This window comes from Typha angustifolia, chromosome 11 (genome assembly GCF_048772165.1).
Source record: "Typha angustifolia cultivar Huaian chromosome 11, ASM4877216v1, whole genome shotgun sequence".
NCBI lineage: Eukaryota > Viridiplantae > Streptophyta > Magnoliopsida > Poales > Typhaceae > Typha > Typha angustifolia.
The window spans coordinates 12,149,664-12,168,096 of record NC_133249.1 but is presented as its reverse complement, the minus strand read 5'-3'; the positions used below and the strand labels follow the sequence as shown (position 1 = coordinate 12,168,096).

At 37.1% G+C, this 18,433-nt stretch overlaps 1 protein-coding gene across 1 annotated transcript; it reads left to right on the top strand.

Moving 5' to 3' along the window:
- Window positions 1-380: 380 nt before the first annotated feature.
- On the top strand, window positions 381-17,374 carry LOC140770881 (uncharacterized). Its single transcript, XM_073112201.1, has 7 exons — window positions 381-633; window positions 713-802; window positions 882-1,036; window positions 16,370-16,490; window positions 16,591-16,710; window positions 16,793-16,863; window positions 16,939-17,374. The coding sequence occupies exons 1-7, from the start codon at window positions 517-519 to the stop codon at window positions 17,183-17,185; spliced, it is 921 nt and encodes a 306-aa protein (XP_072968302.1). The 5' UTR covers window positions 381-516; the 3' UTR covers window positions 17,186-17,374.
- Window positions 17,375-18,433: the final 1,059 nt, after the last annotated feature.

Below are 18,433 nucleotides of genomic sequence, written 5' to 3'. Positions count from 1 at the left end.
CTTATCTAAGTTTAGTTGTTGTATTTTTAGAGGACTTCTAGTTTTGGGCAATCAAATGCCTTAACTTCACGACGTCATCGAGGCATTCAAATGCCCTACCAATGATGTTCAATTGCCTGTCAGCCGAAAGTAACCTTTGTTGAGATATTTGAACACATTGACAAATGACATTTGAATATTCAGACCACATAGCAACCTTGGTTGAGACATTCGAACGCAGGTATAGCAACGTTCGAATGCCCATTAGCTAAGAATAGTCATTGTGGAAGCATTCAAATGCCCGACAAATGATGTTCAAAAATCCAACGAGACGTTCGGACATCCCACTTGAAACTTTCTTTGTTTGTTACAATATTACCCCCCAACCTCGTATCGGGCCGATTCGCTCAAGAGGCTCGATCATTTTGGCACGTCTGCCTACCACCAACGTCCAAGAGAGAGGAAGACGAATTGGCGCGGGAAATAAAGAACGCAAGAAGAAACGAAGCGGCCGAGCGTAGAAACAAAGCGGCTGCGATGAGCTCAGCGACGGGTGTCGCCCCCGGCGACCAACCGTCGGATCTTGTATGCCAGCTGGACTGCGTGCAAGGCATGGTCGACGCCCTCTCCTCTGTTCGCTGGAAGCGCCATCAGGTCCCGAACTTCTTCCCCAGACCCTAATCTCCTCCTACAAACTTCTAGGGTTTTCAAACCATTCCCTTCTTCTGTCCAGGACTGCGTGGTCGAGCTCTCGGAGCACGGCATCGTCCTCATCGTCGAAGAAACCGGATGCCTCCAGGCCAAGGTCTATCTAAAGCGCGAGGTGAGGGGAAAAAGTTAAAAATTTGTAGCACTTTATTAGCTTTTTTCTTGCTGTGATCAAGATTCCATTCAATGTGCAGTTATTTCTTGTGTATGAGTACGCGGCGGAGGGACGGCCGAGGTTTGGGTTGAGTTTGGGGCTATTCGTCGATTGCCTTAACACATTCTCGGTTCCCGGGCATGCGACCGTGATCGAGATCCAGTATCCGGGCCCAGACATGCAGCTCCTTATTAAGTAAGCTTTTTGCGCAGATTATTGTTTAGATCAGTGGGAGAATGCTTATAGAAGTGAATAGTATGACCTTAGGCATGCTTCACTTGGTTAGTTGAAAATCAAAGTTATATGTGCTGTTATAAGCTGAAAGCTTGAAAGGTAAAGATTTTAATTAGCCTGATGAAAATGAGGTAAATTATTTGTCTGCGGTGAGATTGAGGGAATTTAGATGGTATGTTGGTAGCTGACTTATTATAAAGAAAGTCCTAGAGGCTGTTAGGTTTTATGTATCTGAAAGAACTGCATCTACACAGATAAAAATGTAAAAATCAATTCTTTTTGTTGGTTTATGAATCTTATAACATATTCTTTTCAAGTGCCAACTTATGCTCCTATGCAGCACCTTGGCATCTATTTTAATTAAGGGGCTATTTAGCTTCTTCATGTATTTGGAAAAACTGCATCTACCAAAATAAAGTGAAATAGAAAGAAACAATTTTTAGTTTATGGATGCCATGAAGTATCCTTACCAAGGGCTAAGATGGGTGCACATGCAGCATCTTGACATCCCATTCAATTGAGTGGATGTCACACATCCTCGAAATATTTAGTGGGAAGAAAAGAGATAATCTAATACTTCTATTTATATTGATTTCTCATTTAATGCTATAGATATTGCATCTTGAAACACATGAAATCAAACGGTTCTTAAATAGATGTCAAAACAGTCTCTCAAAATTTGATGGAAAGGAAAAAGGGAAAGATAGAAGGCTTCGCTTGGCTTCTCATTAACATTACAACTGCAACATTTTGAAACACATAAAGCAAAATGGCCGCCTAAATGATCTTAAGGTTTAATGGCACATGTATTAGATGATGAAAGCTTAGTATTGTAGTGGGCCTAGTGGCTACTGAAGAGGTCTACATTTTGGACAATTTAATGGTAGGAGAATACTTTGTTCAACTAATCTTTTTCAGTAGAGGTTTGTTATCTGAGGTTGCAAATACTATGGTAATATGGAGCTTCAGTTGTAGCATAGAAAAACAATGGCTTGCAATGCTGATTTCAAAGAGGATGCTGAGGTCAAAGCATATAAGTATCATTTGAGAGATTGTTAAGAGCCAAGTTTAGCTCTTGAAAAGGGATATGCATGGTCTTCTCTCATTTAGGCGATCATTTTGACATTGGACAGCACTACGTAGTTCTGGATCTAGTTGATAAATTGTAGCTCCTTTGAACCGCTAAAACTAATTTCTCTTACTGTAATTTTTTGCTAATGAGATAAAATTTGAAATTTAGTATAGAATTCCATTCTCTTCAACTAAATGAACTACGTAACAAATATTTGAACTCACAAAAGATTCTTCTGAGATTATTAAAGCTAATCCATTACAATTATAGAGGCAGCAACAGTCTAGCCTATAGCCATCTTTTACTAGAACTGTTAATCTTATACTGTATCTGCGTATCAACTCAACTTCAAGATAGAAACTGACAATGCTTACTGACCTACAGCCCTAATTTAGCAGATGGTTGCACCATATTAGAAAGCCACAAAACTTGTACCTAAATCATATCCTGCAAATACAGTTATGAATTTCTTGAGACAAGTCTTTTCTTGTGTGATTCAGACCACTTATACAAATCACATTACATCCCATGAAGTTGTCATTGTATGTTGAAATAGCAAAATGTGTACTTCTTTTTCACTGGATTCTGGACATGTGACAACATTTATAGGTGGCTCCCTGACTTAACTCAGTTAGCCGAATCGAATAGGCTTGGGTCGACTACTTCACCTAAGCAATACTCATCCACATAAGCAATGACTAATACACATAAGCAAAGGATTAGAAAACAAATGCATGTAACATAGGATCTAAACTGCAAGAGTCATCGTAAAAAATAAATAAAAGTCAAATATAAATAGATGACTAGTTAGGAGTAAAGACGTAAATGCCTCTGACCACCTCTAGGCACCGAACTCAATGGGATTGAGTTTGCTCTCATAGATGGGTCATACTAGTCCACCACACTTTTCTCATCTTGCCCTCAAGGTAATAAGCCGAGAAATGCTCCAAGTTGGTTTGACTCAAGCTTGACTCGAGCCATCGTGATGTCTCATCTATCATGACCTCGGGTGGAGCTGCCGATGGCCAAGGCCTCTCCAATGTCTCTTTCTCTGTCCAAGTCTGTTTGGCTTGACTTTTAGAGCCCTAACTGCTCCATCAATATTGCATCTTCAAAAGTTTCTTCCAAGGTCCTGGGGTGAAGTGTTTGTTTATTTGTTTGAATGTCACTTCGCAGTTCGGATACAAAAGTGCTCTTCAAGAAGGAATTCGGCCATGGCTGTGATACCAAATCGTACGATCTTCCCTCGAAATGACTCATTTTGATTCACAACCTATTCCGTATAGAAATTAGGGAGAAACTTTCAAGAGATATTTCGGACAATCTACTTGTTGAAACTTCATAAAATTTGGATATGTTATACCTCTGGACGAGAGCTTTCCAACGGATTCAATATCACGAGATTTGGATTGCTAGATCAAGAGATGTCATCAGATCAATGGTTGGAGGTTCGGATGGACAGACGTGCGCGATAAAGTTCTTTATTACGCACCAATCCAGACATAAAAAAATTATGATATTTTATGTAATGGTAGCATCACAAGATAAGATTTTAATGGCTTTGGTTTCACATTAATTGAATGTCTGAATGAAAATTTATTAATAAAATAGTGGAGCAAAGTCAAAATAGGGTAGAATGGTAAATAACCAATGTTGTTATAGTTGTCAGAGGGTGGTAGACGGTCAAAGATGATGATGGACTTCAATAAGGTAGGGTGGTTGCTAGTAGAGAAATATGGCTAGGTTTTGGAAAATTGGGATGTTTCTATAGCTATGATTCACTCCTAAAAAGATAAAATCAATCTAACGGTTACGGTAAAAGTTGAAGACGAAAATAATGATTTGGCTAAACTTATATTTATTCTGTGATCAATGATAATCAACACATGCCCACTCCTATTTATAGAAGAAAGTCATAGCAAATTGGATTCACATGCGGATTATCAGATTTATTTAAAATTTAAAACAATAAGATAAAGATAACTAACTAATTCAATTTGACTTAACTTGACTCGGCTGACTCAACTAACTTAACCCGTATGATCAGATCATAACATTGAGCTGGTTTTGGTTCAAATTCAAGTCCAGGTCTGACCATATGAGGGTATTATTAATGCTCCATGTGGTGTATCCTCTTTCTTTCCTTGTCTTGGCATGGCTTGAGTTCAATTGGTTCAGCCCAATCATCATCTTCATCGAATCGACTCGGATTCACTCGATATTTGGGTTTGTCGAAAACAAGTTTAGATAGAACCATGGTTGCAGCCCTGCACCCTAAGGGGTTGGGCAACAAAGCCCTTGTTTGGGAGGTGGAGAGCCTAGTGGAGCAAGGCTAGGTAGTGGCTGAACTGTCAATTAAGGGCTCAGTGGTGATTTTATTCTGGTTGGGTTCCTCTGCGACCGGCTCATGGGTGGTTGCTAGAACATGTCGAAACTCAATGGGAAGGGGCAGCAAGAGGCCTTCATTGTGGTCTGGCTGAACTTGGATGGGAGATGGAGAAGCTGTCAGTGGAGGAACCCTTGGTTCCGACTTCCGACGCGGTTGATCAGTTCAAAATCATCTCCTTCAACTCGATCTGCTCGTTATGCAGTTTGTCCATCCATTGCATCATGATCTCTAAGAGATGATTGGTTGAGCCCAAGGTCTCTATGAGATCAACCCCCATAGGTGGTGGCCAACTAGGACTAGCCGTGGCCAACGCAGGTTGCTTAGGTTCTAGGGTTGGTGATAGCACGGGGGTTTCCTTTACCGGGGTCGGGTTATCTTCAGTTCTTCTTCTTGAGGCCATGGACCTTGTATCCACAATTAATGGAGGTCTGAGGTTCAACTGGTTCTGATATCACCATTACGTGTCGTCTCTGAACAGCGATCTGAAGGTGTCTTCCTACTTCGACCAGTGGTGCAAGCCTATTATGGTCTTCGATTTACAATCTGTCCTTCGGTTTGGAAGCTAAGTTTACTGTGAACCTTCAAAGTTAAGAGGATCTTTGGGATTCAATAGATGGATCGGAATAAGATTTAGAGATTTGACAGATCCAGGATAGAGGATTGAATCTATCAGAATGGATCAGTGAAATGGTAGCCAAGTTGTGGTGGGGTTTGGTGGTGGTGTAGGGTTGTAAAGGATAGTTTAGTGAAAAAGGGAGAAGGGAGAAGGTGAACCATTCCTCAGGGTCAAGGGGCACGATCAGTCGAGGAGGTAGGCGGCTTGGTCAGCTAAGGTGGTGATTGACCAAGCTTGGTCTTAGGTCGAATAAGGGTGGAGGAGAGAGAGAGAGAGAACAAGAGAGATAAACCAGCTAGGGTAGGGCGACAATGGAGATAGTGGTGCGGTTTGGTGGCGTAGGGTTGTAGGAGATAGTTTAGGGAAGAAGGGATGATGTGGGCATCATCTTCAATTTGACCAAAATAGAATTATTTGAGTCTAATTTTAGTCTAATTGCTGATTTTTAATTCAAATAATCAATTGAATTAGTCAATTGACAAATATAGTAGCCTATATGTGGGGGATGTCCGTATTGAGTTATTACCTAAATTGGGTTAGTCAATTTAGGTAAAACTTAATCAATTAGGATCCTATTAAGAAATAAATTCCCATTAGAATCTCAATTGATAGTTATGGTAAGCTTATATGTGGGGGGATGTCCATATTGATTTATTACCTAAATTGGGTTAGTCAATTTAGGTAAGAAGATCAATTAGAGTCCTATTAGGAAATAAGTTCCTATTAAAATCAGCTAGATTCAAAATTGTCAACCTATTTAAGGGTTATTGCTTGAGAAACAAGGACAAGTTGGAATAAAAATTATTTGAAGTCTCATTTTCTCTCCTGCGGTCTTCTTCTTTCTCTTTCTTTCTCCCTCTTTCTCCGACTATATCTTAAGATTCTTCTCTAATCTCTTCTACCTCCTCTTTAAACTTTTCTTCTTCTTCAATCTCTACTTTTTCGTTGGTTACTGCTACTGTCCAGAAGATTCCAGTAGTGAAAGAGGATCTTTAGGTGTCCGGACGTAAAGAAGAGGACTTGGTTTTAAAGTAAAAGCACTACTATTTCATTTATTGGTAAACCTAAACTCTAAAGTCTTTTCTTACACCATATTTTAAGCCTTTCTATTATCAACATACCTATTTGAGAGTTGAGGAAGCTACTGCCTTATCTGAGTGGTTTTCTCTCCTTCCATCTAGTAGTGATCCTTTTAATCAATTAACTTTTTATCAGTTATTGCTTACTATATTTTACTTTAGTTACCTGTTTGGGTCGATTGTTCTCCAAAACATTGCATTTATACTAGATTTGCATCAATTGGTATCAGAGCAAGTTTTCTTTTTCTTGGGTTTGCTTGCATATAGATATAGTTCAGCATCTTTTCTATAAAAAAAAGGTTCTTTATCTGTTTAGCTTATTTTGGAATCATGTCAAATGCAAATTTTAACACAACTGATATTAGAGAAGATATCACCCAACTACAACATCAAATTCTACAACTACAAAAAGGAATGGATCAAATTTTACAACACTTAGGTAACATCCAAGTCAATCCACAACCAAAGAATATTCCTAGAGCATCTAGACAAGGCAACACTTCTGTCCAAGATATAGGGAGTGATGATGATAGGAATTATTATGCACATCACATAAGACATAGGTCTGTTAATAGGTGGGATCATGGAATTAAGATTGATGTTAGCCAATTTGAAGGGCGATTATTACCTGATGAATTTTTGGATTGGATCGACCATATAGACCAATTTTTTGAATGGAAAGAAATCCCAGAAGACAAAAAAGTAAAATTTGTTAGCCTCAAATTGAAAAGTCATGCGTTAATTTGGTGGAAACAAATCCAAAATGATCGAGTCAGAAAAGGAAAAGATAAAATCAATTCTGCCTCATACACATCTTCTGTCAATTAAATATGACCATTTTTCTCCTCAATAGTGCCATATTCATATCTTACAGAATAGTGGTCCCCCACACTGATACTCCTACCTCATACACATCTTCTGTCAATTAAATATGACCATTTTTCTCCTCAATAGTGCCTTTCCATAGGAAGTTACATTTGATATGATCCGCCCACCCTTTTTCTAACCTGTACTGGTATCTCAAAACAAGAGAGGTAATATAGAGTAATAGCATTCAAGATATAATTTATTAAGGTTATTCTACCTCCAAGAGAAAGCATTTTGTCTTTCCACCTAGCCAATCTCTTCTCCATCTTCTTAATAACTGGATATCAGTCATGTTTTGTCAACTTCCCATTATGCAAAGGAAGGCCAAAATTTTTAATAAGTAAATTTTTTACCTTATAATTCAAAATCGATCGAAGAGCTCCTTTCATAGTTAATTTTCAAACTTGAAACAACTTCAAAGTAATATAGTAGAAACTTCAAAGTCATTATTCCTTCTTATCTACCTCGAAGAAATAACCATATTTTCAACCTATAGAGGAGATCATTTGATTTGCGCTGATTTGGGTTAGGTTTGTTGATCTTCTGCCTGAGTACTGGAAACCGGAAGTCCTTACTAGCATTAAATTGGGTCATCCTCTTAGGGTTGATAAAACTACTATATCATGGGCTAGAAGCAAGTATGCCCATATGTGTGTTGATCTTGATCTATCTAAACTTCTAAGGCAAGAGATGATGGTCGATGTTGGGTATAAAAAAATCTAGATTAAATTTGTTTACGATAACCTCCCTGAGTTTTGTTTTTCTTGTGGTATAATTGGGCACCGTGTCTTGACCTGCCTGAATCCTCCTAAAGCAAGGCGCCTTGTAGGGATGATACTGGGCGGGAAACTCCGAGCATGACCCGAGCCACGGAATCTAACCATCTTGCTACTGAGGTGATCCTCCTAAAGCAACGCGCCTTGTAGGGATGATACTAGGCGGGAAACTCCGAGCATGACCCGAGCCACAGAATCTAACCATCTTGCTACTGAGGTGCACGGTAAAGGTGTCAATGCTACTAATGCTAATGATGATCTAGCTTTGGGCCCTGGCTCCATGTCTCATGATCACCGACATGGAGGCCATGGCGGATTGAGGGGTCGTAGTATGGGAGACGGGACTGCATAGGGTGGTCGAGGTAACTCGAGCGATAACCTAGTAAGTGATGCTAACTGGGCTTGCAACTCAGTATACTCGTCTCAGCCTGGAAGAACACTTGATGAGCACATGAGATGGGAGGTGGCTTGAGACATAAGGCAAAGGGCAGTCAAGTCGAACAGGAGTGTTTCGATTTCCTCCGGCGAATGTACTAAGTCTACCTCGGGTATGGAGATGCAAATGGATCGCATGCAGCCCACTTTAGAAAATAGCCCTCGCCCTACAGACCTGTCCTGTCAAAAGGACAACTCGCTCCATACCGAGGCTCAACTGGTGACACTTGACCAGACCGACCCCTTGGGTTTGGAAAATGTCACCTTTGGAGTTATGGGCTCTGCCCAACGTCTTTCTGCGCTCCCAAAAGGTGCTTCGATCTCCATTCCCCCTTCTATTGTGTCTGTGTCTATTCGGATTTGTAAGATCAATCTATCCATTTCTCCTCACAAATCCCCTTTCTCGGTCCCTCTTGGGCAAGTGGGGGGTGTTTCTTTTCCTTTGCTCCCTGGTGAAGTTGTGCCCTCTAATAATGCAACGATGGGGCTCTCTAGTCTAGAGGCCACTAATGGTATGGATGAGGATCTCCAGCCGAAAAAATCTAGCTCTATGATGAAGCTCATATCTACTCTAGGCTCTAAGGTTCCCTTGGAACCAAATAGGACTCTCTCATAAATTGGTGAAGGCAGGGAAGTGGATAACATGATCAAGGAACGCTTGGATCCACATGATACACTTACTATGGCTGCCAAAGAGATCTTTAGCACCGGTCACGATATCGTCATGAAGGGTCTTGATGAGATTACTATTGAAAGATCTAAACAAAGAACAGGAGGAACCCCAATTTGCTGAAGAAGCTAGGAAAGCGGCAACTTTGTCAGCACGGAAGCCTCAGCCACGGCCAACATTGCCATGGCTAAAAGGGTTATTTGCAAGAAGACCAAAAAGGCTGGCTTATAACCATACACCAAGGGTAAACCTCTGGTAAGAGTCCTATAGCCTGAGTGGGGAAAAAACTTTAAAGTGTTTATGTCTATTATTATGTGAAACTGTAAAGGAGCTTCAATGCCGCTTAATAAATGTCGTGAGTTATGTAATTTTTATAACTCGTTCATGATTATAATAATATATCGTTAGAAACTAATAGATTTTGCTACAGCCTTTGACTTTGCTTGTAGGCTGCTGTTGCTAGCAAAGGCTTGTAGGGTGAAACATGAATAGTTGTGCCAATAATGGGACCACACTTGGGACAGGGTGTGTCAATGCACACCCCTGTGCTGACCCGTGCCAAATTGGCACGACTGCATGTCGGTCATTGTGCCATATGGAGGCATTTTTTTAAAATTTTTTTTATTTTTATTAATAATTATCTAATCAACTGATTAGTTGATCATTTAGAAGGCTTAGATAAAATTGATGATAATGAGACTAGAGATGATAACGATAATGGTGATAGTGATAATAACGAGACTCAATCTTATGCAGTGATGATGGAGATAAGACATGCGTTCATGCTACACAACCTTCTCAGAGCAGTATTATTTTTATAAAAGACTTGAGTCTGTAAATAGCAGAATATTAAGAGAGGTGCACTCGCACGATAATGAGTTTATCGTAATTACCATCATATCAATCACACCCACGATAGCCAGATCACCCTTATTATACTCTATATCCATAATCTGCATATGCTTATGGTATATCTGTGACTATGTAGTGACATTCATTTCCATGCATATTTAATACACATATTATATCATAAAAGAATTATAAAATTTCTATTTGTATGATGACTATGTGAGATGTTATAATGAATAATATTATTAATGAATGAGTTTTAAAAAATATTGACAGTATTTAATACAACATTTTCGTGTAATTTTTGTGCCGACAAATGAAGTCTTTGATCCTTGTCATTTTACGTTCAACTAGATACTAATTTTAATTATTAAATTATTATCAATTAATATTATGTCTTTAATTATATTATGGAGTATTCAATTATATTATAGAGTGTTCAATCATAAATATTAATTTTAATAAATGTCTTTAATCATAACCTGGAGTATCGTGAAGGGAAGGCCAAGGTTTGGGATAAGCTCGATCAATGTGCATTTTGGGTCCTACCCTTTTAATTACCTTGAGATTTCGGTTAACCCGACTAAGCTCAAAATTTAAATTTTTTATGGTATCTTGGCTAGAAGTAAAAGTAAGCTTGCTGACTGGAAGCTTACTATCTTGTCGTAAGCTGGTAGGCTTACTCTCCTTAAATCCACGATCTAGGCCTTGCCTACCTATGGTTATATAGTTCGGATGTTCCAATCTCTGTTTTGGACAAGGTTGATAAACTTTCCAAGTCTTTTCTTCGGGGCAAAGGCAATTTTACTAATGGGTTACACCCGATTGGTTAGGATAAGATTAGGCGCCCTCTTTCTAAAGGCGGTCTTGGCGTTCGTGATCTCGGTCAGTAGAGTGTTAGCCTGTTAGACCCTAAAGCCTTAGAATTACTCCAACAGGCTGACAAAAGCTGGGTTCAGCTCATGACGCATGAATATGGCAAGTGCAAGCCTTAGCGTAACATTCATGCTAAAGGCAAGAAGTCTACTTTTTAGAGACGCCTTGCTGAGTCCATTGACACTATTAAGAAGGGCATCCTAAAATCAATTGGTGATGGTTAATCTACTAGTGTGCTGGAGAACCCATGGGTGTCTAGTATTCTCTTTGCTTACAAGCCTACGTTTGTCAATATGAATATCTCCTTAAAAGATAAGAAAGTGGTGTGGTTGGTTGCTAACATTGTTTGGAATAGTGATGGGGTTATGAGGTGTTTTGGTCCTATATTAAGAAGCACCATATGTGCTGTCCCTTTTCCTCAGTTTACTACTAAGGATACCTAGCTCTATTCCGTAGGGTCAAGCTACCTCTGCCTCTATTTGTAGGATCCTTAGGGATGAGAGTACTATGCCTATGATTCCTCCTAAAATTAAGTTATGTGGAACTGACTGCCCGCCAATGTCAGACTCCACAACCTTTCCCTTGCCTCTATAGATAAGTGCCCTATATGTTTAAGCCATGAGGAAACCTCTCATCTCTTGGTTAAGTATAAAGGTGCTGCCGACTTATGGGGCGTGGTGGAACAATATCTAGATCTTAAATCAATGTTTTAAATAGCGGTCAAGACGGCCGCCATGGTGGGGCAGCACGCCGACAGCCCTGCGAATAGCCCAGGCGGCCTCGACTTGGCGGCCAGGCCACTTAGGCCTTCTTGGCGGGCCGCCAAATCATGTGGCGGTCTGCCAAGGCGCGTAGCTTGCCAGGCGGCCCGATAAATCATTTTGTGGGAGAGGCCAATTTTTTTAATTTTTTTTAATATAAAAATGCTAGACCATCTTGTCACCCACCTTATCACCTGCGTTCCGCCTTGGCGCTAAGCGGTGGGGTGACCACCACTTGCCATCCACGGCCGCCTTTCAAAACATCGTCTTAAATTCTTTTAGAGGAATAGTTGGTGTACAAGTGATTGGACAACACAGATATTGGGCTAAACTAAAGATGGGCTAACCCTCATTGGATGCATTATTGCCCATGGACTATGGCTCCCGTGGAAGAGGCAAAACAACCTCGTCTTTCAATCGAAGCGATCCTCCACTAAATAGATATTTTATCAAGTAGTTGCGCTGGCAGTTGAGTCCTTCCAAGCTCAAACTAAACCTAGGAAGGATCTAACTACCAGAAGATATGCAACTAGCTAGATCCCTAATAACAAGAGGATCAAACTAAATATTGACAGTTCTCTCTCCTCATGACCAAGGTTCCCAGTATTGGGATCGAGATCAGTATCGGCCGTCCAGAAAAATGATATGTATCGGCTGTTCATATCGGATCAAACTATTTTTTAATTACATAAAATTTTAAATATTATTTAAAAATGCAAAAAAATTTATAAAAATGATAGAAAAATAAGAAAAAAATTACTCACATATGTAGTCTAAAAACTTAAAAAATGTATTAACTTACTTAAAATTTAAAACTTTGATGAATACCGAGTTGGTTCTTGTAAATCTCTATGGTATTCATTTTCATAATCACCATAAGTTTATAAATAATTATGCCTAAGACTTGATGCTTCAAAAAGTTATTCCATTTTACTAGACATTATATAAATGTTGTTGTGTGACTTGCGTCTAAAGAGGATAATAATCAGCATTTGAATCTTGTGTCTGAGAATACTAAGGATACTGAGGATAATAATTAGCACATGGATCTTGTGATGGCTCCAAATAATAAATACTTGATGTACTATAATTATAGGAAGTAACATTCTCATGACGATCTCATTGATATGTATATACATCATCAGTTTCTCTGTCTTCAATTCTTATGCCTTCTTGACTTTTTTCAACAAATGTAGATAGGACAATCTCACCACCATGTGTATTATCAGAATTATGACTAGTACTTATATGTATACTATCTCTCGCTGCTGAATGACTCGTACCAGCCTCTGCCCTTGTCGTGGTCTCCCCCAATATCTCATCTAACCATGGGTTATCTTTATCATCTAATAATCTCTGTCCTCTATTTCTCTGATCCATGGAGTCAAGGGGTCTTTATTAAAAAACATGCTTTAAATCAATCAATTGTTTATTTTGTCTTTCTTCTTAAATTTCTCTACCTCAGTCTCATATTATAATGACAAAAAACTAACTTCTCTAATATTTCCATTGTCAATCGGTTGCGTGTTTTTGTATGGATTAAAGAGAAAGTAGTCTAATTTCTTTAACACTGTGATGAAGACACAGTTTGACTTAAAATCTTTTTTGTTATTGGCGTCAAATTTGATGCCTTCTCCATCTATAGATAGACTATCATTCAGCTGAAATATTTTAAGACATAGCTGCAGCAACTTTAGCAGTACTGAATTGCCCAGCTCTCAATTTATATCTCTCCATCTAAAATTAGAAATATATTATTATATACTGATTATATTGAAAGTTAAAAATTAAAACAAATAATAATAAAATTATTTAATTGAATCATAACCACTTCTTTATCACAAAGGATTTGTTTATGAATATCGGGCTCAAGATTGCTGATTACCTTCCTAATTCCCAATAAGACTTCATTATCATTATTGACATTTGTAAAGAATTGAAATCTTCGATTAAGAAAATACCCTATAGAAATTTAAAATTTATAAGTATTCAAGTTTTTAAATATTCATAAATAAAAGTAAATTAGTAAATTAAAACTTAAAACTTAAAAGTATGCCTACCAACAGCGTGTATATCTCTATGTAGTTGTCCATTCCATCTATAATTAATCTTTCACCACTTTTCTATAACTTTGCCCCATATTTATTTTATTGATCCTTTTGCTATGTCCATTACCTCATATAAGAAACTCATCTCAGACTTGTCATCACTGTCTACAGGTCGTGATACTTTGACAACAGGCTCAAATGCTGCAGTGGCAATTGTAATATCATCCTAAAGTATATTTTCAAGAGCCATATTTTTTAAAATTTCACCTAAGATTTATCTTTAGGTTTCATATTCTTAATTTTTATAGACTACTCCTATGATGTAAACATTTGCATAATATTATTCTTGTAGACATAAAAATGAGTGGCAAATCTAATGACGCTAGGTCTGATGATTTCTTTACCACCAATCATTTGCCTAAGTAAATTAAGAACTCAACTATGATTATATATAAAATTTGTTAACCTCTGGTCTTCATGTATGACCATGTCAATTTCACTCTTTTGCAATATCCTCTAACATTAGATCAATATAATGTGCAGCACGACGTCTAATATAAATGAGGTCTTTTTATCATAAGTAAATTTTCAACAGCTTTATAATTGGCCTCATTATCAGTAACCACTTGGACTACTCTTTTTTCACCGATTTTTTGTGCCACCTCATCCATCAACTAACAAATATAATCTGCATTTTTAAAATGAGCAGTAGCATCCACAGATTTCAGAAATATTGTCCCCATGCCCAAGTACACTAAAAAATTAATTATATTTCTTCTGTTTTGTGTACTCCACCCATCACACATCAGTATACAACGAAATACATCCCAATACCATTTAACTATCTCAATGTAGTATAAAGCTCATCTACCTCTAAATCAAGATATTTAGTAACAATATCATTTGAAATAGGAGGCGAAACACCAGACCCTACTGATTGTATGGTATCCACTATAGTGTGATAATAAGGACTATCAGCTATATTGAAAGGAATATGGTTGTAGAAGAAAAATTTAGAGATAGCCCTACTGATGTATTTTTTTGCATTTTTAATTTCTTTGAGAGTTGTCTTAATGGAAGTTTGTGTACGACCCTTTTCTTCTGAAAATATGAATCCATTTGTCTAATATTTTCAGACTCTACTGTAACACCAAAAGACCTAAGGGTAGAACTACTGCCCCTATATTCTCTCTCCCTGTATATTAACTGATCTAGATCTCTGAAAGTTACCACCAGTGTTTCTTTATGAGACCACTTTAAAAGCCTAAACAACAATACCTTTTTATTACCAAAGGTCTTCCTACTTGCTATTAACCAAGAAAGCACAAATACTTCTATACTTTCGTCATGTCCATATCGGATATGGTACTCTTTGGATACTTTCGATTATGTATTGAATACTTCCCTAAACTATCTGATTTTTAAAAAATAAAATTAATGTTGTGGATACATCTGGAATACTTGTTGGATACTTCTTTGTAATTCTTTTGATATTCTTATTAATAGGAATCAAGTTAAAGGGGATACTATCACCTTTCATTTCTCATTAGATAAAAGGTTCTCTTTGTTAAAACATTGAATTCACTTGCTTATTTGTAATCTATGTTAGGAAATCATGCTATACTGGTCAAATTGTTCTGATTTTTAGATTGAATTCATTTGTTTATCTTATATATTAGTTAGTAATATACTAGGCTTTTTGTTATGAACGATAGTTCTTTTAATGGATAAATTAGAGGCCTTCTTACATAAATTATCACATGCAACAATAATATATAATTTCTCAATTAAGAAATGCAAGCTTACAAGTAAACTAATATACATATGTAGACATAAATATATACATATATGAGCTAAGTATCCTTATGGTATCATATCCTTTTTTTCAAGTTTACCATGTCGGCATATCCATATTATATATGTATCCCATATTTGTGTTCATGCTACATAGCTATTAATTAATGTGGAACTTAAATTCAATACTGTTTGACTCTGAAAAGGCTAAAAAGGTATAGTAAAAAGCACCCAAATATCGGCAAATACATTTAAACTTTGAACCGGATCTTAACCCTTAAGAGTAAATTTAATGGGTTAACTTAGTTTTTTAAGGCTTCTAAATGTGTCTGAGACATTGGAATGCCTATCATATGATTTCTGTTTGGGCAGTTTCATCATCTATTTTCCCTGTAAAAGAATTGTTTCGTACGAGTCATTAAACAGATAGGTGGCAATTATTGTTTTGTTTACTGTTTTATCTTTGCTTTCTTATCCCATCTTTATCTCTCCCTCCGGATAGAGGGTTACTTGGTAATAACTTCATTACCCTGAAAAATTTGCCAACCTCTCATTTGTAGAATCCTATATTAAGTAAAAGAGAGATTAGCTTCCGGTTGGCTAGTTTTGATACCTCCAAGTGGTTCTCGGGCCAGATCAGGCAGAATGGGAATCTTAAATAAGCCGTAAATGTTCTCCCTCAGGTCTATTATACCTAATCTTATGTTTGTGATAGTGGTTACCATTTTCGAAGTTCTCTCACACCATTGAAAGACTGACCTAGTTCAGTTTCACGAGGTAAATCAACTAAATTATGTTTATGAAATGCTTGAAAGAGTGGAAAATCAAATCTTAACAATGATTACATTGTTCCAAGAAGAAATAATTTAGAGACACAAATTTTGTTGCTTTTTTTAATTTGCACCAGTTCCATTATACTTTTGTGATTGCAAAGATCATGGTTCTAACAATCTGTTTGCCTTGTCTGCATAACAATGAACGAATTGGATAAAAATATATAACTGGTAGGGGTACTTTTTCCATCCTCACTTTCCTGAGCTCACTTTCCAAATGTGATTCTAGGTCAGTGGGTTCCCCAGATGCTTGTGTTTATGCAGAGATCAGAACAAGAATCCCAGACACAATATCCTGGGATTACAATTTTGAACGCGCTGGGAGTACTCCTGTCAGCTTTACTGTTAAGGTTGCTCCTGTTAATCTCTCTTTTGGCTTCACCATGCAGCCACCTACTCTACCAAGTGCCCTAATCATCCAGCACTGTTGCCCTCTTGTGTAATTCTCAGTCTGTAGTCCTGAAGGAAGCAATCGATGATCTTGAGTGGCCTGGTTCAAGCATCCAGATACTTCTGCAATCCGACCCTCCTTCTGTGACATTTAAAGGTGAAGGTCATGGTGACTTGCAGGTCTGGAAACCTCTCTTTCCTTTATATTGATGCTGAGATCATTGGATTTTTGATCCACTTCACCAGCTAAACAACTTGGCAGATTGAGTTTCCATACTATGCAAATACCGATCTTCTGATCGCATTTCAATGTGATCGTCGCCTATCATACAAGTATGTCACTATTTCCACTAACTATGATTTACTTTTGATAACTTTTGCAGTTATTAATCTTAGATATTTGTATAGGTATAAGTACAAGTTTCTCCGTGCAACGACATCAAATATCCCAAGCAGTGCGCTGAAGGAAAACAGAGGAATCAAAGTGACAATTGGAAGAGGGGGGATGCTGAAAATCCAGCACCTGGTTTCAGTTGCACGATCTGCTGCACAACATTCATATGGTGATGTTGGACTTCAACAGCCAAGTCGGATTGCTTATATTGAGTTCTTTGTCAAACCGGAGGAGGATGAGAGTACTATAAATGACTCCTAGGAGGGGTATGTTGAGCAGGCATAATATATGAGCTATTGAGGCCATTAACATTAGGAATCTTTTTTTGTCACTGTTAGCAAGCAATCAGTATTGCCTTCAAGGATACAGTAGCTGATCTATTACTAGAGGTAAAGCAATCATATATTGAAACAATTATTCTCCAGCGTTTGTCTAGGGTAAATCTGTTTATACGTGTAATGATTAAAATAAGGTATTTTTGCATAATTACTACTGAAACCTTTTAAAATATTATAATTACCACTATAAATTGCTATTATAGTTAATTTTTAATAAACTCTTTCTAATAGATTATTATTATTATTAAGGTTAATAAACACCTGTAAATAACTAAAATACTCCTCTTATTTAAGTTTAGAATGTTAGAAGTTATATTTTGTTGCACTATAGTATTAGGTAGATAGCTTTAAACTATTTATAATAATTTATATAAGGGTAAAATAGTCTTTTTTGGATCTAAGTTGTGTTTTAATAATTATTAGTTAGATTTAACTAATGGAAATAACGTTTTTGAGAGAACACAATGTTTTCAGTTATAATTATAATATTTTGAAATTTTTGAGTGGCAATAGTTCAAAATCCCTTAAAATAATAAAAGATATATAGATTGAAAAGTGAGTTTCTTCACTTTTATTAAATCACCCTAACTTTTCTAATTTTAACTTATTCTCCTCTCTTTTCATGTTATTATTAATTGCCACAATTATCTACTTCCATTAAGCACTTACTACTATTTATCAAAAATGACTTTACTGAAAAGTTTATCACATTTATGCAAGTATGCAACCCTCAACTCACTCTCCTTTTGTCGTCCTTCGATCTTTACAATGTGGACCCCCACCAACTAACCAACTACCGCTGGCCACACAATTGCCATACTACTTTCGCATACGGATGAAGTCACATTCAGCGGTTGGAGCAGCAGTTCAAAAGTCCACTCCCACTTATTAAATAGAATTAGGTATAATTTTCTTTTCACTCTTAGAATTACTTTTTTTTTATAATAATCTTTCAAACTTTCTTTTAATATATAATGATCTTCTGAACTATTAAAAATACCTTACTTAATCTTTTTTCATTAAAAGATCATTATGTACCAAAAATAAATGTTTAAAGAGTTATTATATACAAAAAGAAAAGAAAATCAAAGTCATTAGTAGAAAATGATAATAGTTTAAGGGATAAAAGGAAATTATCTTGTAGAGTTAATATAAGTTGCTTGCATTGGGA